General features: G+C 35.6%; 1 protein-coding gene across 6 annotated transcripts in view; it reads left to right on the forward strand.

Annotated features, from left to right (window-relative positions):
- Window positions 1-21736, forward strand: part of MED13 (mediator complex subunit 13) — a 102503-nt gene that overhangs the window by 52246 nt on the left and 28521 nt on the right. For 5 of the 6 annotated variants that reach the window (XR_007412976.1, XR_003133719.3, XR_003133718.3 and 2 more), the window contains exons 10-16: window positions 6440-6653; window positions 8250-8331; window positions 10026-10147; window positions 12169-12259; window positions 12389-12603; window positions 14062-14258; window positions 15006-15922. Coding sequence is in view for 3 of the 6 variants with exons in the window: in XM_025440645.3 (XP_025296430.3) it covers window positions 6440-6653; window positions 8250-8331; window positions 10026-10147; window positions 12169-12259; window positions 12389-12603; window positions 14062-14258; window positions 15006-15922 (1838 nt within the window). In the remaining 3 variants the exon portion in view is untranslated. The remainder of the gene's footprint in view (window positions 1-6439; window positions 6654-8249; window positions 8332-10025; window positions 10148-12168; window positions 12260-12388; window positions 12604-14061; window positions 14259-15005; window positions 15923-21736) is intronic. The other variant, XM_025440644.3, reaches the window with a different exon arrangement.

A 21736-nucleotide genomic window follows, 5' to 3' on the forward strand; every position in this document is an offset into this window, starting at 1 on the left:
TCAGCTGCTTAGCTACTTGAAATATGAACTAAAACATTTATGGAATATAATTGTTCTATATTTGATAGGTTACAAGTTTTTTGGTTTTATGTTTTAATTATCTGGATGATTCTTTTCCTTTTGTAGTTAACTGTTCTGTGGCAAAAGTTCTCAATTGGGGCAGTTTCTTACTCCTTTACTCATACTTTCCAGGTGACATTTGACAGTGTTAGAGACAGTTTAGATGATCATAATTGGGAGTGTGCCACTATTTGGTAGGTAGAGGCCAGGGATGAAATGTCCTACAATATATATAGGACAGTCCTTAACAACAGAGCCCAAAATGTTAATAGTGTTGGGGTGCTTTAATATCATGAATCACTTTTAACGGAAATTTGAACTCTAGAATAAATTATTAAAATAGGCCAAACCTGTTTACTGATTAGTTTTACTAGGGAGATGCCCCATACTATTATTCAGTAAAATACTTGGCATGGGCCTTGATGTTTGCATTATGCTAAAGCAAAAGTTTTGTTTTTTTTATTTCATATGTTAAAAGGATCTTGTTTGGGGATCCCTGGGTGGCGCAGCGGTTTAGTGCCTGCCTTTGGCCCAGGGCGCGATCCTGGAGACCCAGGATCGAATCCCACGTCGGGCTCCCGGTGCATGGAGCCTGCTTCTCCCTCTGCCTGTGTCTCTGCCTCTCTCTCTCTCTCTCTCTCTCTCTCTCTCTCTTTCTCTGAGTATCATAAATAAATAAAAATTAAAAAAAAAAAAAGGATCTTGTTTGGATAGCTTAGTAATTCAGGTCCTGCTATTAATGTTACTTGATTTAACAATAATGTCATGAGGATCATCAGATATCCCATCATTAAAATAAATTCTATGAATTAATGTTCTCTCTTGGTGGCATTTAAACAACCTTTCTAAATTCTTTATAGAAGCATTGTATAGCTTTAAAGATATCATATGATCTTTTCTAGTCATAGAATAATCCATTCAGAAGTCTAGATTGTTTTATATATAAATAAGTTTCTGAGTTATTACCTAGACATTGTTATTTCTAATCTTTTTCCATAGTTGAGTTTTGTATTTATTTAGTATTCATTCATTCATTCATTCATGAGACACAGAAAGAGAGGGGCAGACATAGGCAGAAGGAGAAGCAAGCTCCATGAAGGGAGCCCAATGCAGGACTCGATCTTGGGACTTGATCCCAGGACCCTGGGACCACGCCCTGAGCCAAAGGCAGACCCTCAACTGCTGAGCCACTCAAGTGTCTCCATAGTTGAGTTTTGAAAGTTTATTTATTTATTTAATAAATAATTTATTGGTGTTGAATTTGCCAACATACAGAATAACCCCCAGTGCTCATCCTGTCAGGTGCCCCCCTCAGTGCCCGTCACCCATTCACCCCTACCCCCTGCCCTCTTCCCCTTCCACCACCCCTAGTTCATTTCCCAGAGTTAGGAGTCTTTATGTTTTGTCTCCCTTTCTGATATGAAAGTGTATTTAAATATATGACAGTTAATTAGGGGGCTGTTGTAACCTCTAAATTATTTCATCCTTAGGAACATTATCTTTTTTTTTTAATTTTTAAAAATTTATTTATTCATGAGAGACCCACAGAGAGGCAGAGACATAAGCAGAGGGAGAAGCAGGCTCCATGGAGGAAGCCCGATGTGAGACTTGTTCTAGGGACTCCGGGATCACGCCCTGAGTCAAAGGCAGATGCTCAACTCCTGAGCCACCCAGGCATCCCCATTATCTTTCTTTTTAAATTCATATTCCTCAAAGATATATTTTATCATTTTGAATAAAACTGAAGTTTCTCTACTCTAGTATGCAAGATGCTGTAAGGCACTGTCAGTATAAAATAAATTTGCTCCTGGCCCTAAATGAAATTGTAATCTAATGGAAAATAAAATTCAATTCTCTGATAGAAGTACATATAAAATATGTTAGGGATGGAGAACCAGAGTGAAGAAGAGTTTAATTCCCATTCATGAAGATCCAGAAGTTTATATACTTGGGTAAGGATAGATTCCCAGATGTTGCTTAGTAGTTTGGTATGTCATGATAAGAAATTAGACCTGAAAGGTGGAGTAGGGCTATATAATGGAGTAGCAAAATATTGTTTATAAGCTTATATATTATCCTTGAGATGATAGGGGCACTGTTGCTAGTTTTTTTGAGGAAGATAAAAACAGGGTTTTGGAAAATAAGCATTTTATAAATATTAATCAAGTAGCATTATTGAAAGATTGTTTGGAATGAAGAGATATATATATTTATGAAAGGACATTAGTTTGGACATCAAGAATAGCTCAGGTATAAGGTGATTGAAGGCCCAAGGAAAATTAGAAAGAGATTGTTAGGGATGTGTGGAATTTTTTTTTTTTTTTTTAGATTTTTATTTATTCATGAGAGAGACTGAGAGACCGAGAGAGAGAGAGAAAGAGAGAGGCCGAGACATAGGCAGAGGGAGAGCCTGGCTCTCTGTTGGGAGCCTGCTGCAGGACTCAATCCCAGGACTCCAGGATCACAACCTGAGCTGAAGGCAGGCAGTCAACCACTGAGCCACCCAGGCGTCCCAGGAATGTGTGGCTTTTGTGGGTGTAGAGTAGACTGAAGAGCTGTAAAGGAATGGTAAAGTAGAGGAGTAACAGGAGAGTTAAAGACCATATTTATTTTATGAGGGAAAGAGGAGGAAAAACAGATTTGAACACTTCTACCTTTTTATTTACTTTAGACTAAATCTTAAGCTTAATTTCTAGGATTTTTTTTTAAAGTTAAAGAAATGTTAATCCTTTGTTATCTTGAAGGAGAAGGATTGGGAAATTTAAATGTTTCAGCTATGCCTTGGTGTACAATATGGCTTAACTATGTGCTTGTAATACATATACATTATAAATTAGTGAATTCAGTTTTATAAGTCTGCTTAAAGGTTCAATCAGGCAGTTGTCAAGTGTCTGAAACTTAGGAGAGGAAACTTCTGTTAACCCAGTGGGAATAATGTATAATGCAAAGAGCAACAAGAATGTATCAGTATAAAAAGAACTTTTAAAATGAAAGTTGACTTTTACCAGGTGTATGCCATTTTAGAAAGCGAGGAAGGAGAAATTTGGACATTTATTTATGTTAAGTGAAAACTCAATTTCCATTTGGTATAAATAAAGTTTTCCATTGATTGCTATTTATGGGTGCCACTGTGCTTCCATAATAGGTGGATAAACAAAAGAAAGCAATACTTAGTTTAATTAATTCTAGGTAATATTGTCATATCTTGTCTGGAAGAATTTTTATTGAATAAAACTTGAAAGCATGTGCTACTCTAAGCTATGTTAAATTCTCTACAAAAATATTTTAGGAGGGGTGGTTCAGTTGGCTAAGTGTCCAACTCTTGATTTTTGCTTAGTTCATGACCTCTCAGGGTGGTGAGATCAAGCCCCTCATTGGGCTCTGTGTCAGTCTGTTTGAGATTCTCTTCCTTTCACACTCCCCCTTCCCAGCTCACATGCACAGGCATTCTCTCTCTCTCTCAAATAAATTACAGTTGATGAGTAATAAAAAAGTAATTTCAGTTTTCTTTGGGGTTTGCAAAGCTTCCTGTACATGGCTGTACCTAGTCCTCTTCCAGTTTGTATTTAGCTTTTTATCTTATTGAAACTATCTCTGTAGTTAACCATTTGGCTATATGTGAAAGTTTCTTTTAGAAAAGGAGAGGTGTTATTTCTGTTTCATAAAAGTACATGTATACTAAATAATTGGAGAGTGATGAAATAACTTTGAGTTTTTAATCCAGCATCTTTTAAAAATCACAGTTTTTTCTATTATGATTTTTAAATATAGATGGATGTGTAATGTAAATTATATTTTAAAATTTGTTGTGACTTGATACTCTTGATATTATTAACTACATTTAAATTCTTTGCATATCCCAATGTCTGTGAGAATCATTCAATAAAATAACAAGTTGTCTTTAGGCACTGCATTTGGTTTACTCATTTTTATTCTTAACAGAGCCCTATGCAGTAGCATTGGTTCTTTTAATGTTACTGCACACTAATTTAACTACCTATGTAAACAGTGTGGCAGTTTTCCTGCTTCTGCCAGAGGACAACTTAATATGAAAAAGATTTGTTTTATTCAGCCCTACACAGAGTAGTAGAGTTTTTCAGGTTGGTGGTGGGGAGGGGGAGTGGAATCTTACACTTTTCCCTTATGAATAGTTACTTGAATATACATACTTAAAATCCATCTAGCCCCTAACCTTGCTATATTACCTTAGCAAACCGTTTGTTTCCCCATAATTTACACATCAAAGTCAGAGAACATACCCTTTATTTCCTATCTTAAAAGGTTAATTTAAGTATTAAAATCTGTCAGAGTAGATGGAAGAACCAGTTTTAGAGTATTTATGTTAGAAGCTAATAGTTCAAAAAACAGTTATTTAGGGTCTAACATGGTAAGGTATAAAAGCTACTCTTAAATATTCATTTATAGAACAGAACTATTCTAACAATTGTGAAACATATCCCTGTTGACTAGTTAGCACCATGTTCTCATGGAAAAAAGTTTTTGTAGACTTAGGATTTTAGTTTTGGTGATAAATCTAGCATATTGGGAATAAAAATGGCATATATGATATTTGATAGCATATTAGGAAATATCAATTATGTTTGATGGCCTATATTTCAACCTTAGCTTGCAAGAGTATAGAGTGCTTCTCGTGCTGGGCATTGGTGAATAGATTTAAAAATCCGATATCCCTCTCATTCAGAGATTTTATGAGCTAGCAAATGCCTTCATCATTCTCACATCTTACATCTCTTAACGACTTTCTGTCTTAAATTACAGGACAGATAAGTGGCAGCAGTGTCACTTTCTGACAAAGATGGTTTATTTCAAAGTACAGGCTATTGTATTTTAGGGTTATTACGCAACCACAACATCTCTATCCTATGTGGCTTTTAGATATTCATTTAGGAAATATATATTGAGTAACTTATACATGCCACACACTGTTCTAGGCATTTGAGTTAATTTAGTGAACAAAAACAAGCTCCCCATCATTTAGGGGCTTATATCCTAGTGAGAGTGACAATCAACTATGAACATAAGCAAGTTATAAGTGCTATAGAGGAAAAAATAGAGCAGGGCAAGGGGGTTCAGTGTTGAGGCAGTTGGGCATTTTGCAATTTTAAATAAGGACTCGTACATAAAGTGACATTTAAATAAAACTCTTAGCAAGTGAGGAAGATGGCCATGCTGATATTTGGAGAAAGAATGCTCCAAACAAAAGGGAATAGCCAGGAATGTGTCTGGTCTGTTAGAGGAACATCAAGCAAATTCTTGGAAGCAGAATGAGAGGGGAAGTAGAATAACAGAAGATGAAGTTGGAGAGGAAAAGAGGAGAAAGATCATGGAAAGCTTTGGTAGGATTTTAGTTTTTATTCAGAATAAAATAGTCCTTATAGGATTTTGACTATGGTTTGCTTCTTTCTGGCAGCGTGGGAAACTCAGTTTTATAAACCACAGAAAACATGAATCTGGGAGTCAAAAAGTATCTTACACAAACCAAAATCAAATCATTCAGTATTCACATTCACCCAGCACCCTGGTCTTCAGAAAGAGAAAAGTCCTGATGCTTTCCAGGATTCTGGTGGTGCAGATCAGCTTGTTGTGATTTCTCCTTCTCTTAACCTAAGATTTCAGCTTTCTTTGGTGTCAGTTTCTTACTATTTTGTGTTTCCAACTTCACTGTTGTCTCCTGTCTTGTTCTGTTGTCCTTTGTCATTTTACTGGTTATTTTAGGAGAGTACAAAGAAACATGTTTATTAGTCACCATGTGAAACCATAAGGCTGATAATATAAAAATAGATTTTCCAATATGATCAGAAAAAACCTCTGAGGTACTTGCACTGAAACTTGCCATTATAAAGCCTCTTGTCAGAATTAATAATTATTATGTTTTTTCATGAAACAAATCAGATCTTTAAAAATTTTAAACAATCCATTCATGCAGTATGAAAAGGATAATCGCCTTTGTTGTAGTATAAATTGTATAAAGCTACTCTTGTCTCAACCATTTAGCCCACATTTTGAGAGTTCCTGTCCTGGAGCAGTTTTGATTTAAGAGTACCTTTAAGTTAATGGATTTGGATAAGGTAGTACATTTTAGGATTTGGGAACAGAATGGATTACCAAAAGGGTATATTTTGGTGGAAAGAACATATAGAGAGAGGAGGCCTAGCTTTTAGCTTCATTTCTCTGTTGCTGAATTTGAGGCTTTAATAAATCACATAACCTTTCTATACTTTGGTTTCTTCATTTATAAAATGAAGGATTGCAGGTTAGATCACTTTAATCCTGAAAACTTTATGATTCTTAAGTCATATTGGAATTTTTTCTGCTTTTATGGAAAATAAAATTAATTTTCTAATTTTTTTTTATGCAGGTTAATGGTGCAATGTAAGAAACCTTTAAAAGTTTCTGATGAATTAGTACAGCAATATCAAATTAAAAATCAGTATCTTTCAGCAATAGCATCTGATGCAGAGCAAGAATCTAAAATCGATCCATATGCATTTGTTGAAGGAGATGAGGAATTCCTTTTTCCTGATAAAAAAGATAGACAAAATAGTGAGAGAGAAGCTGTAAAAAAACACAAGGTGAGTAAAAGAAATCAGAGTATACCACAGGGTCACTGAAGATTTGTAACACTGCATATAGTACCATACTTCTCTTTTTTTTTTTCTTTTAAAATAAATTTTAAAAAATAGAAGAGATTTATCATTAGGAAAAAAATTTTTTTTGAGAACAAGGGGGAGCAAGGTGGGGGAGACTGGGAGAGAGAGGGTTATTTTTTTTTAAGATTTTATTTATTTGAGAGAGAGCAGGAGTGGGGAGGAGGGGCAGAGGGAGAAAGTAAAGCGGACTCCCCGCTGAGCAGGACGCCTGATATGGGGCTAGATCCCAGGACCATGAGATCATGACCTGAGTTGAAGGCAGATGCTTAACCAACTGAGCCACCCAGGTGTCAAAAGAGAGAGGGAGAGTGTGAGTGAGTGAGTGTGAGAGAGTGTGAGTCTTAAGTAGGCTCCTCACCCAGTGCACAGCCTGACATGGGGCTTAAGCTCGTGATCCTGAGATCATGACTTAAGCAGAAATCAGGAGTTGGACACTTAACTGACTGAGCCACCCATGTGCCTCAGGAAAACTTAAAAACAAAAAAAAAAAAAGTGAATCAGGCACAGCATACAGAATTTAAGAGCTTATGTGGACTTCATAGCTGGTCTCTCTCATACTGAAAAGATTGTTACTGTTCAAGAGTTTTTGTGTTAAAGAGTACATTAACTTCTGTGATATTGAAGTCAGGGCATTTAAGTAAATAAACTATTTTGACACTGAGTTAAAATATGGTATAGGTGAATTGCATTTTCAGAAATATAATAAAATACACTGCTGAGTTTATAAAATACATATTTTTGAATGTGCGTTAAGAACTTATAGTGTCTCTTAAAGTAATATGTTTAATGTAGGATATGGAAGTATTTACTAAATTTTAAAAATTAAATATTAGAGGATCTATTAAGCACAAGGTAACTCTTGGATAAGAACTTTGCCTTAAATATAAAATATGGAGGGCAGCCTGGGTGGCTCAGCGGTTTAGCGCCGCCTTCAGTCCAGAGCGTGATCCTGGAGACCTGGGATCGAATCCCACGTCAGGCTCCCTGCATGGAGCCTGTTTCTCTCTCTGCCTGTGTCTCTGCCTTTCTCTCTCTCTCTCTCTCTCTCTGTGTGTGTCTCATGAGTAAATAAAATCTTTTAAAAAAATAAAACAAAATATGGAAATTTAAAAAATTGTGAAAAGGACTCAGTTACAAGTTTAGTACAGAGAATTCATTTCACAAAGTTTTAACCTTACTAAGTGCCTGGTACTTGAAATTTTGTCCTTTGGTAAATATGAAAACAGTAGTAGCTGGGAAGGCTTTAGGTACTATAGAAAGAACATGGACTTTGGAATTTTACAGATTTAGGTTGGAATCCCAGTTCCTCTTTTTATTTATCAGATATATTTCCTGGATTATCTTTAGAACTGTATTTATAATTTGAACATAGTACTTCCTTTTCATATAGGTTAGTTGTGGGAATTAGTATGTCTGTAGAACACCTAGTGGGATGCTTGACATGTAATTACTCAAAAGTTGGAAGATTTTGTTAACTTAAATTATATATTTCAATCTAATATGTAATACTTTTTGCAGGTAGAAGATGGGCCATCTAGTGTAACAGTGTTATCACATGAAGAAGATGCTATGTCATTATTTAGTCCCTCTATCAAGCAAGGTAAAACTTCCCGTATCCTAATCAAAATGTTGCATTCCAGGATTATTACTACAAAGTAATTTGATATTGTTGGATTTAACAGTGATCCTTTAAAAATAATTCATATGTTTCATAAGGAGGTACCTATCTTAAAATGATGGGTTTATTGTTTGTTTTGTACTGAGAGAATCAAGTTAAGGTGATAGAAATTCTGTTTTGAACTGTTGGAACTTTACTTTCTCACAAATAAAAATAGTTCTCATCTGTAAAATTAGATTTAAAGAAATCATTGCCTAAGGTCTTTCTTACATCTGAAAACTTATAAATTAGTCTTGACTGTAATTTTGTTGTCCTTTCTCACTCAAATTAGAACTGTTGCTAAAATTATTAATTTAATCAATATTTACCAAGCAGGTGATACATGTAGGCACTGTTCTTGCCACTGAGGATGCTGTGGCCAAGGCTCCACTTTGAAATTGTCTTGGCTAGGGCTTGTTGTGTTTGGAATAGAGAGACATGGCATGTTATTTCTTTTACAAAATCTATTTAACTTCTGACGAAAGCAAAGGAGGTTGTCCTTTTTAGGGGCAAAGTTATGTTTTAATATAGGGGGTCAGGTCAGGCTCTGTGCAGCCAAAAACAAGGATAAGGAAGAGATGGTCTTTCATGAAGTAAATTCAGTTGATAATTCCAAGTAACTTGGTAAGTTAACAGTTTGTGTTCTTTGAATATTTACCTACCCTAGAATGTAAGGAATGTATAATCTTACCTTGTGTGTTCTCAAAATATGGACCACATACCACATTCTGGAGCATCTTTTGAGATGGAGCTTGGAAATCTTGGTTTTTAATAAGTACTCTAGATGATTTTTTACACCAAATTTTAGAACTACTGCTCCAGTGAATTTTTAGAACTGACATGCAGAGGCACTTGGAAAGTGACCTTTATTTTTTTGAAAATGACTGTTTCAGGTCACTTGATATTCCAAGGATGCTTCAGGTTATATACCAAACTGCAAATTTGTTGTTCTGTGTGGGAATGTAAAAGCCGTTTAACTTCCATTGGTATTTGTATTTTTTCTTAAGTAATCATGTATTTTCTCCCCTACAATTGGAGAAAATGGAAAATAAAATTGTAGAAGTAAAATGAAGCTTAACCAAAAGGTAACATTTATTGAGTACTTAAGTGCCTAGCATTGGACAAACTGCTTTAGCTACGTCCTTTCATGTTTAATTCTTGCCATTACTAAGGTTCAGAGAGGTTAAAGTTACTTGCTCAGGGTCATTCTATTACTGTTGGAGTTGATAATTCAATAATTGTCTGACTCAAGAGCCAGAGCACTTAGTCATTATACTGTGCTTTCACATTTCAGGAAGATAGAAAAATAAAAGTGTGTGTGTGTGTGTGTGTGTGTGTGTGTGTGTGTGTACTTTTGTCCTAAGAGTGTTTATCTTTTTATTTGCTATATAAAAATCAGAATACATAGCCATGTTATGGATTACATAGCCTTTGATGAGTTTCCTGGAGAAGTTACTACTGTTTATTTGCAACTTTATTTCTATGAAAAAAATTTATAGATTTTAAGCAAATCACAATTTCTTATTGCATAATACCCTTATAAGTTGAAAGTTAGTTATCTAGCTTAAATAAATAGAATAATACTATTTGGTCAATAGAAGAATTTTTTAGTTTGTTTTTCTGATTGACATATATAGATGCTCCACGCCCTACTAGTCATGCCCGTCCGCCATCAACCAGTTTGATATATGACTCAGACCTGGCTGTCTCTTATACTGACCTTGATAATCTCTTCAATTCTGATGAAGATGAACTAACAGTGAGTATTCTATTAATGATTAAAGTTATAGTTTGTTTTTCTTGATTTTATATGGACTTATTTTTCAGAAGTAATGTGTGACTTGAATAATAGGTTTTAGTCCTGAAAAACAGGAAATATTTTGGAATAAAATTTTATTAGTTGGTTCCTTTTTTTTTTCTTTCTTTCTTTTTTAAAGATTTTATTTATTCATGAGAGACACAGAGAGAGATGGGGGGGTGACAGAGATGCAGGGAGCTGGACGTGGAACTCGATCCCGGGTCTCCAGGATCAGGCCCTGGGCTGAAGTGGCGCTAAACCACTGAGCCACCCGGGCTGTCCCAGTTTCTTTTTTTTAAACCTATATTTGAGCAATCGTGGCATAGTGTTGCCTATAAATTATGCGGGTTTTTTCTTTTTTTATATATATATTTGAAGGATATGTGTGATTAAGCTTAATTTCTACATATATTCTTTTTCTGCAGTCTTTAGGAAGCACAATTATTTTCCTGTTCTTTGATCCTCTCATTTGAAAAATGACTCTGGAATTGGCTCACATACATAAAATAACAAGTAATTAATATTAAAATTGTATGCCTTGTCAATTTATTAAGGAATACTACTTATTTTGAGTATGCTTGGCATTATAGCCATTATTATAAGATAGCTGTATGCTATAATAATGAAAGAAGAAGAAGAAGAAATTTTTAATTTTGAACGTCCATTTGCAGGGAAAGTTGATTATACAAGAAAGCTTAAAATGAGATTTGCTAGAATGTCAAGTCTTTAGTAAATTAATGAGCTGAGTGCTACATTATCATAAAAGGGAATTCCATTTTCATTTGCACAAAAGGTAGCTTGGAAACTTCTTTTTTTTTAAAGATTTTGTTTATTTATTTATTCACGAGCGACACAGATTGAGAGAGATAGAGAGAGAGAAAGAGAGAGAGAGGGGCAGAGACACAGGCAGAGGAAGAAGCAGGCACCATGCAGGAAGACATGGGACTTGATCCCGGGTCTCTAGGACCAAGCCCTGGGCTGAAGGCGGTGCTAAACCGCTGAGCCACCCGGGCTGCCTAGCTTGGAAACTTATATAGTACATTTGGTCTTTCTTGTTCTATATAATATGTATTTTTAATCTTCTCTATTGTATGTATGTATATACACACATTTGTATGTACATTTGATTCTTTAATAAAGTGATGTAAGGCAGCTATAGCTATACATAAACTTACATTCTATATCCCTAAATACTTTGGTACTTTTATGCTTTCTCTTTGTAACCATTCATGTATCAGCTGTGACTCTAGTGAGGTAAAAGGTTGTGATTAGAACTCAGTCTACATGTTTATGACAAAGTGGCTAACAAACTTGAACCACGTTGTCAGATCTAAAAACATTGGTGACAGATTAGAGATGGTAAAACTTGATTTGTTCAATGTATTAAAACTGATTTTTAGTTAGGTATCTTGTTTTTCATATGAGATCTTTCTGAAGTTTGTGCTTTGCTTTACATGTTGTAGCATTTTTGTAAGAGTGAGGAGGTTATTAAATATGGTAAAAGTGTAAATTAAATTAGAATTCAGAGGGGTGATTGATTATATAGGAAACTTTAATATGTTTTATTTAAGGGGACAAATGCTTTTTGAGTATCTTTTACTAAGTAGTAGTTCTGATACTACAAATCCTTCTTATTGCAGGTTTCCTCTTTTTTTTTTTTTTTTTTAATTTTTATAGACTTTAAATGATTGGTTATTTTTGCTTCTGTGTGTCCTGAAAGTATTGGTCATGTTTTTTGGAAAAACTTTTCCCTCTGTTAATTTGCAGGATTATCAGATAAATAATCTGTTTCACTGATTGCCTAAAAAGTATTTTACATCTTCACAAATTGTATCTAATAACTAATATTTGGCTCTAGTACAACCAGAATAACATATTTGATGAATGGTTTTGACCTTTAAGTTATATCTTAATGATTACCATCTTGGATCACCTTGAACTTTAAATTTCAGGTAAATAATGTGTTTTGTTTTTGTTAACAGCCTGGATCTAAAAAGTCAGCAAATGGAACAGATGATAAATCCAGCAGTAAGGAATCAAAGACAGGAAATCTGGACCCGTTATCTTGCATAAGTAAGCTTCCCAAATCTCCAGATAAATCTATAAATTTTTAATCTGAATAAAATTCCCCACCCCTTACTTTTACACACAGATTAACTTCTTTTTAGTCTTATGTTAAAATGTGTGTTTTATTAACTATAGGCACTGCAGATCTTCATAAAATGTATCCTACACCACCATCGTTGGAACAACATATTATGGGATTTTCTCCAATGAATATGAGTAATAAAGAATATGGTAGTATGGATATAACACCTGGTGGAACTGTTCTAGAAGGAAATAGTTCTAGTATAGGAACACAGTTCAAAATTGAGGTTGATGAAGGATTCTGTAGCCCAAAACCTTCTGAAATTAAAGTAAGTATTTTATTTTTCTAGAAAAACAATTGATTTCCTTTTTTTTTTTTTTTTTTAGAGAAGGGGAAATGGAGAGGCAGAGGAATAGGGAGAGAGAGGATCTTAAGCAGGCTCCACACCCAGTGTGGATCTCACAACTCTTAAGATCATGACCTGTGCCAAAATCAAGGGTCAGACACCCAACCAACTGAGCCAACCAGGCACCCCTTCCAATATTTTCTTATAGATTGAGTTTGTTGCTGTATTAAAAAAAATCTGTTCCTAGTGATTCTCATTTTGTAGTTACCAGATTTGAAGACTAGTGGTGACACTATTAAGAATGTAGTTAAGAACATATAGTCTGCTTCCATAATTTGGCTATTGTAAATAATGCTGCTTTAAATGTAGGGGTGCATCTATTCCTTTGAATTAGTGTTTTTGTAATTTTTGAGTAAATACCCAGTAGTGCAATTATTGAAATTTAGGGTAGTTCTATTTTTAACTTTTTAAGGAACCTTCACTGTTTTCCACAGTGGCTGCACCAGTTTGCATTCCTCCTAGCAGTGCAAGAGGGTTCCTTTTTCTCCACCAACACCTATTGTTTCTTATGTTTTTCATTTTAGCAATTCTTAAAAGTGTGAGGTGATCTTACTGTAGTTGTTTGTTTGTTTTTTTACTTTAAGTTAGCTCCATCCCTACATGGGGCTCAAACTCAAGATCCTGAGATCAGGAGTTACATACTCTACCAACTGAGCCAGGCAGGCACCTCTCTTGTTGTTTTGATTTGCCTATCCCTGATGATGAATGATGTTGAGCTTATGAATGGATAAAGAAGATGTATGTACACAGAGAGGAATATTATTCAGCCATAAAAAATGAAATCTTGCCATTTGCAATGATATAGATGGAGCTAGAGAGTATAATGCTAAGCAAAATACAAAATACGTCAGAGAAAGAAATTTTGTGTGTGGTATATAACAAAGGAAATGAGCAAAGGAAAAAAAAGAGAAACCAAGAAGCACTTGACTATAAAGATAAACTGATGGTTGGTTACCAGAGGAGAAGTTAGTAGGGGATCAATGAAATAGGTGATGAGAATTATTAAGGAGTGCATTGGTGATGAGCACTGGATAATGTACAGGATTACTGAATCACTATATTAACACACCTGAAACTAATATAGCACTGTATGTTAATTAACTAGAATTAAAATAGAATGCATTTAAGAATAGAATTACATTGGGGCACCTGGCTGGCTCAGTCAATAGAGCATGTGACCCGTGGTTTCCGGTCGTGAGTTGAAGCCCCATATTGAACACGGAGTGTACTTAAAAAAAAAAAAAAAAGAAGAGAAGAAATAGAATTATATTTACATTTTATTGTTTTGTTTGAAGAGAGGGGGAAAAGGCTAGAATTAGTTTGGCCTTTTTTTTTCCCTTGGAAGATAAGATGCTGAATGTCATGGTCTTTGCATTGTAGGATTTTTCTTATGTCTATAAGCCTGAAAATTGTCAAGTTCTGGTGGGATGTTCCATGTTTGCACCTCTAAAAAGTCTACCAAGCCAATGTCTGCCTCCTATCAAGTTGCCAGAAGAGTGTATTTACCGTCAGAGTTGGACTGTTGGAAAATTGGAATTGCTTCCTTCAGGGCCTGCTGTGCCATTCATCAAAGAGGGGTATGCTTTAGATTTATGTTATTGGTATAGTGTAGGTGTGCTTATATAGCTTTAATTTTTTTATAGAAGTACCTATTTTGCTAGTACTTAAAAAAAAATACTGGTTTTTTAAAATTCTAAAAGTGGCTTTTGATCAATAAATATAATGGTATTAGTTGAGTATGGATAAAGTGTTGGAAAACTTAAGACCATTATGCCTTGATTATTTGCCTCACTTTTTAGGAGGGGTTGACTTCAGAAGCATCTTTTATTTTGCTCTAAAATTCTAAATCCCATTTGTGTATTTGCCATATTACACACTTTTCATATTTTAATATCTCTGAAATTTGGGTTATAATTGGCAGCATCTTAAGATTACCATTGTCCCTTATTGCATGTAAACATCTCTAAAATCAAGTATTTCTTTTTTTTCAACAATGACCTCTTAAGATCAATGAGACATGGTTATTTGTTGTACAAGAAGTATAGATAGTAAATGTGGATGCCTAGGTTTGAATAAGTGTAAACAGATTTTATTTACAATTTTGGAACTGGTTGGTTGGACCACAATGGTCACCTAGAGTGGATGTATTAACCAGAAATATACTTTAATTATACTTGTAATTTTTTTTTATACTTGTAATTTTTGCACTAATTGTGTTTTCATAATTTTCAGCGTTACTGAAAAATACTGGGACATTTTTAGTTCTATTTCATATTACTAATATGTTCCTCTATGTGTTTGATTTTCTTTTATCTTTGTGACAGTAGTGATGGAAGTACTATTGATCAAGAATATGGTCCTGCTTACACACCTCAAACTCATACTTCTTTTGGGATGCCTCCGAGCAGCGCCCCTCCTAGTAACAGTGGAGCAGGAATTCTTCCTTCTCCATCTACGCCTAGGTTTCCGACTCCAAGGACTCCAAGGACTCCAAGGACTCCCCGAGCTGGTGGACCTGCTAGTGCTCAAGGTTCAGTCAAATATGAAAATTCAGACTTGTATTCACCAGCTTCCACCCCATCCACATGCAGACCCCTTAATTCTGTTGAACCTGCAACTGTTCCCTCCATCCCTGAAGCACACAGTCTTTATGTAAATCTCATTCTTTCAGAATCAGTTATGAATTTATTTAAAGACTGTAACTTTGATAGTTGCTGTATCTGTGTCTGCAATATGAATATCAAGGGTGCCGATGTTGGAGTTTACATTCCAGATCCAATGCAGGAAGCACAGTATAGGTGTACCTGTGGCTTCAGTGCTGTCATGAATAGAAAATTTGGAAACAATTCAGGATTATTTCTTGAAGATGAACTAGATATCATAGGACGCAACACAGAATGTGGCAAAGAAGCAGAAAAACGTTTTGAAGCTCTCAGGGCTACTTCTGCTGAACATGTTAATGGAGGATTAAAGGAATCTGAAAAATTCCCAGATGAATTGATATTATTGCTACAAGATCAGTGCACTAATTTATTTTCACCCTTTGGAGCAGCAGACCAAGACCCTTTTCCCAGAATTGGTGTAATTAGTAATTGGGTACGTGTTGAAGAGCGGGACTGTTGCAATGACTGCTACCTTGCATTAGAACATGGGCGTCAATTCATGGATAACATGTCAGGTGGAAAAGTTGATGAAGCACTTGTGAAAAGTTCATGCCTACATCCCTGGTCCAAAAGAAATGGTAAGTATCCTAATGGGATAATTTTTCTGTTTACTTTCCCTTAGTTGTATGACTGTTTTAAATTTCTGGGGGTTTTTTTGTTTTTTGTTTTTTGTTTTTGGATTGTTTTTCTTAGGAAATAGTACTAAAGGCAGTTTTCTTTTTTTTTTTTTAAAGGCAGTTTTCCAAGTAGCTAATAGAGAATTTAAATTTATACTTAAAACTCCTTTTGAATGACATTGTTAAAGGGAGAATTTCCTAGCAGTTTAGTTTAATTTCACCAATAAAAGTATGGTTATTGTAAGTCTGTAATTATGTCCTTATGTAGGAGTATAAAAGGCACTTTGCAGATGTTAATTAGCAGAAAATTACTAGTTGTCTGCTTTATTCAACATTCTTTCACTCATTAAATATTTACTGAGCGCCTGATATGTGCTACACACTGTTCCTTTATAAAGTACAGCATTAAATGAAGCAAACATACTTCCTGCCCTATTTGAGCCTATAATTTAGTGGGGAAGACATAAACAAAAAAAGAGAAGTAATTATATAATGTTAGATAGTGACAAATGCTTTGAAGAAAAAGGAAGGGGAAAGGTGTGGAAAAGGACAAGATTGGGGCACCTAGGTATCTCTGTCAGTTAAGTGTCTGCCTTTAGCAATAGAAATATGACTAGTAGGTTCTCGGTATATTTGGGAAATAGAACCTACAAGATTTGCTGATACAAGAGAAGATGAGGAATCAAGGATAGCTTGAGCAGCAAAATGAATGATGGGTCTAATTATAGAGGAGGGAAACGTTGAGGGAGGAGTTCAAATGCACATTTGGAGATACAAGTTTTAAATTCAGAGGAGTGGGGCAGCCCGGGTGGCTCAGTAGTTTAGCGCCGCCTTCAGCCCAGAGCTTGATCCTGGAGACCCAGGATCGAGTCCCATGTCAGGCTCCCTGCATGGAGCCTGCTTCTCCCTCTGCCTGTGTCTCTGGTGTGTGCGCTGTCTCTCTCTCTCTGTGTCTCTCATGAATAAATAAATAAAATCTTAATTAATTCAGGGGAGTGGTTGGAGTTGTAGATTAAAGTTTTCTCTTGGGGTGCCTTGGGTGACTCAGTCAGTTAAGTGTCGGCCTTCAGTGGTAGGTCATGATACCAGGGTGGGATTGAGCCCTGCATTGGGCCATGGAGAGCTGGCTTCTCCCTCTGCCTTACCCCTGCTTGTGTTCTCTTGCTCTCTCCATCAAATAAATAAATAAAATCTTTATAAACATTTTTTTTCTTTTTGGAAATTTTCAATATTAAAATCTGGGGAGTTAGATCAAACAACCTAGAGAATGACTAGAGAGAAGTCCACGGATACAACTGATGTTTAGAGGTAGAGAAGAAGGGGAGGATCCAGGATAGGAAACAAGGAGGTGAGAGGAAAACCAAGAGAGTATGATGCCCTAGAAGCCAAGTATGGGAAATGGTTGAAGGAGAAAATGGTCATCAGTGTCAAATAATGTTATACAGTTACAATGTTGGATACTTTACATAGAGTTCTAAAGATCTAACGAGGGGCAGCCCTGGTGACGCAGCAGTTTAGCGCTGCCTGGAGCCCAGAGTGTGATCCTGGAGACCCGGGATCGAGTCTCACGTCAGGCTCCCTGTATGGAGCCTACTTCTCCCTTTGCCTGTCTCTGCCTCTCTCTGTGTCTCTCATGAATAAATAAAATCTTTAAAAAAAAAAAAAAAGATCTAATGAGCTAATCCATATTAAGTGCTTATTACAGTGCTTGGAACATAGTAAGTACTATATTAATAAAAGCTTCAATTATTAAAATAATCAACTAGATATTTTTCTTTCAGGCACAAACAACCTAATACTTTTAAAAAGATATCTCAGTATACCATTAACTTTTCTAACCCTTGGTTATTGTACAGAAAATTAGCCTCCTTGAAAATACGGTTTTTGGTAAAGATCTTTTCTAAGGTGATGTGTGCCATATAATAACTTATATTTGGTCCATGTGTCATTCACTAATTCTGTCATTTTTTTTTGACACGTGCAAAATAATATCCCCTACCTTTAAATTGCTTAGATACTACTCAGAGAACCAAAAGTATAATGCAGGGTTGAAAGAAATAAAAATACCCTAAATGCCCATTGACAGGAGAATGGATAAATAATTATGGTAGTACAGATAGAATGTTGTATGGTTCGAACATGAATAAAACTATATATAACAAACAAATGAATCTTAATATTGAGGGGAAGGAGTGTGGGAACAAGTCCTAGAAGATTATAAATGGTAAGTTACCTTTTTGTAAAGCTTTAAAACAAGTAAAACTAAATATTTCGTAGATGCTCATGAAATTAAGATAGTGGTAATTTTCAAAAGTTGAGGGAAGGATAGAACAGGGAGAAGCACTAATAAGATTGTTCTGGTGATGTTCTAGCTCTTGATCTATGAGATCGTAGTTGTTCATAATGTTATTATTATTAAAGAAAATTTGTGGTATAGGAGGGCAGTACTTGGACCAATGGTTAATATTTTGTTCATGACATAGTTTGATGATGCATTGAACTACTAAACTCAAGCACCAAGTTAAAAAAGGAAAAGGTATAAATGAATGTCATAGGTGTTCAAAAGGCAAGATTGTTTCAAACATGGGTAGTAGTTAAGAATATATTTTGTGGAGGCCGACTGCTTGAGTTTGAAATACTACTTTATCACTATATACTGTGACCATGGGCAAGTTATTTAATCTCTCTGTGCCTCAATTTTCTTAAATTGTGTCAATAATAGTATTTGTCCCAAATAGGCTTGAGAGGAGGATCAGTGTTCTATGTAACACAGAGAGTAGTGCCTGGCACAAACTAAGAACTCAGATATTAGCAATTAGTAGTAATAGCAGAAGCAGTAGCCTTAGTGGTACTCTATTTCTATTATTTGTTTTTAAGATCCAACTCATCTTGAAAGTTTTTATCACAAGAAAAAATATGTAACTATGTATGGTGATGGATGTTAAGTGTTAAGTGTTTTTCACTGTGGTGGTCATTTTGCAATATATACAAATATTAAATCATTACATTGTACACCTGAAACTAATGTTTATGCCAGTTTTACCTTGATAAAAGTTTTTTAAAAGGACCAACTTATTTGCCAGAAAGAAAATATCAAGCCTCAGCGTGTTTTGTGTAACAATAAACATTGATATAAATAGGAAACTTTACAGCCATAGAGATAAATTTCATCCTAACAACTTGTGTTAAAATAATTCAAAACAGGGCAGCCGTGGTGGCCTAGCGGTTTAGCGCCACCTTCAGCCCGGGGTGTGATCCTGGAGACCCAGGATCAAGTCCCACGTCGGGCTCCCTGCACAGAGCCTGCTTCTCCCTCTGCCCCCACCCCCCCACCCCACCCCCGTCATAAATAAATAAATAAAATCTTTTTTAAAAAAATAATTCTAAACAGAGGTGCCTGCTTAGATCGGTTGTAAGAGCACTCCACTCTTGGTCTTGGGGTCATGAATTCAAGTCCCTGGTTGGGTGCAAATTACTTAAATAGATATTTTTTTTTAAAAGTAATTCAAAAGGCAGCTGGGTAGCTCAGTCAGTTAAGTGTCTGCCTTTGGCTTTAGTCATGATCTCATGGTCCTGGGATTCAGATAGGGCTCTCTACTCAGCAGAGAGTCAGCTTCTCCCTCTTCCTCTGCTCCTCATCTTTGTTTGTGTTTGCACAAGCTTGCTGTCTCTCAAATAAGTAAATGAAATATTTTTTTAAAAAAATACTGTAATATTGTATAATATTGGAGTACTTCGTTAAACTACAGCAGTCTCATGAAAGAAAAGGTCCTACATTAGGCCTTTGCCCTAATTGTTTCCCCTGTCTGGGACACCTTTCCCTCGTATGTTTACAAGGGTAAACCATCTTTTGTCTCCTTTAAATCTTCTCAGATGTCAGGGCACCTGGGTGGCTCAGGTGGTTAAGCATCTGACTTGATCTCAGGTCAGGTCTTGATATCGGGGTCGTGAGTTCAAGTCTCATGTTGGACTTCATGCTGGGCATGGAACCTAATGTAAAAAAATCAAAATCTTCTCAGATGTCATTTTCTTAGTATAAAATTAGAAACTCCTCTTCATGTTCTCCATCCTCCTCCTTTTGCTTTTTTCTGTAGTGTTTGTATTACCTTCTAACATACTGTGTAGTTTGTTGATTAATTGTCTCTCCATTAAATTTCCCCAGTGCAAGTTCTGTGTACATGCTAGGGTTTTTGTGTGTTTTGTTTGTTGATATACCCCAGTACTTAAAACAGTGCCTGGCAAATAGTAGATGTCCAAGTTGTTTTAAAATATTTGAAGAAATTACAAACGTAAAAGCTATAGTTTGTGTATTTTAATGGTAATGTTTATTTTTTTCATGATAGGGAAAGCTTTGTTCTAGTTATGAAAAAAATACATACTTGCTGAAAGGAATGAATCCCGACAGTGCAGAGAAATAGAAGTAAAAATTGCCCAAATTTCTGCCCATTCATACCATTACAGCACTCTTAAGACCATTCTTCTTCAACAGCTTTATTGTTTAAACTTTATGAACCAACCTCGCTAGCTTCCGATTTTCCTTCTGCAGTTTCCTCACCTCTCTCTAGGGTCTTGCTCTGGATTAGGTTTTGGCTTAAGAAAATGTGTTCTATCCAGACCACTAAAACTTTCTCCATATTGGCAAAACCTTGGACTTTTCATCTCATTTGCGTGTTCACTGGAGTAGCACTTTTAATTTTCTTTGAGAACTTTTCTTTTGCATTCACAACTTGGCTATTTGGTGCAACTTAGCTTTCAGCCTCTGTGGGCCTTCAACATGCCTTCCTCACTAAGCTTAATCATTTCTAGCTTTTGATTTAATGTACAACTCTTCCATTCACCTGACACTTAGAGGCCTTGCAAGGTTATTAACTGGTCTAATTTCAATATTGTTGTGTCTCAAGGAATAAAGAGGCCCAAGGAGAGGGAGAGAGATAAACAGCCAATTCTGGAGCAGTCAGCATTTATCAAATATGCCATCTTATATATATGTGCATGGTTCATGGGGTCCTCCAAAATTTGTAATAGCGACATGAAAGATCACTAATGGATCACAGATCACTGCAACATATATCGTAATAATAAAAAAACCTGAAATATTGGGAGAATTACTCAAGTGTGACAGAGACACGAAGTAAGCATATGGTATTGGGAAAATGACACCAATAGACCTGTTTGTTACGTGGTTGCCAGAAACTATCAACCTGTAAGAAATTGTGAAACAACAAAACAAGATATGCCTGTATTCACAGAGTTATGTACCCATCACCACTTGTTGGTTTTAGAACATTTCATCACCATCACCCACTACTGGGTATCATCCATACCCAGTAGAATTTACTACCTAGTTCCCTCCAAACCCTCCCCCTCAATGCCAGTCAACTACATTCTCTCCATATAGATTGTTTTGGACATTTCACATAAGTAGAATCATACACCATATGATTGGTTTCTTTTACTTAGCATAGTGTTCTCAAAGTTTATCCATTTAGCATGCATTAGTACTTAATTGCTTTTTATTGACAAATGATTTTCTCTTGTATTGGGTATACCACACTTTATCCATTCATCTGTTGATGGATGTTTGGGTTGTTTCCACTCCTTGGCTATTAAGAATAATGCTGGTGTGAACATTTGTGTACAAGTTTTTATGTGAACATATGTTTTCATTACTCGTGGGTGTACTTACTGGGTCCTAGAACTCTTTTACCTTTTGAGGAATTGCCAGACTGTTTTCCAAAGCAGCTCTACCATTGTAGATTCCCACCAGCAATGTGT

Source organism: Canis lupus, chromosome 9 (genome assembly GCF_003254725.2).
Source record: "Canis lupus dingo isolate Sandy chromosome 9, ASM325472v2, whole genome shotgun sequence".
Lineage (NCBI taxonomy): Eukaryota > Metazoa > Chordata > Mammalia > Carnivora > Canidae > Canis > Canis lupus.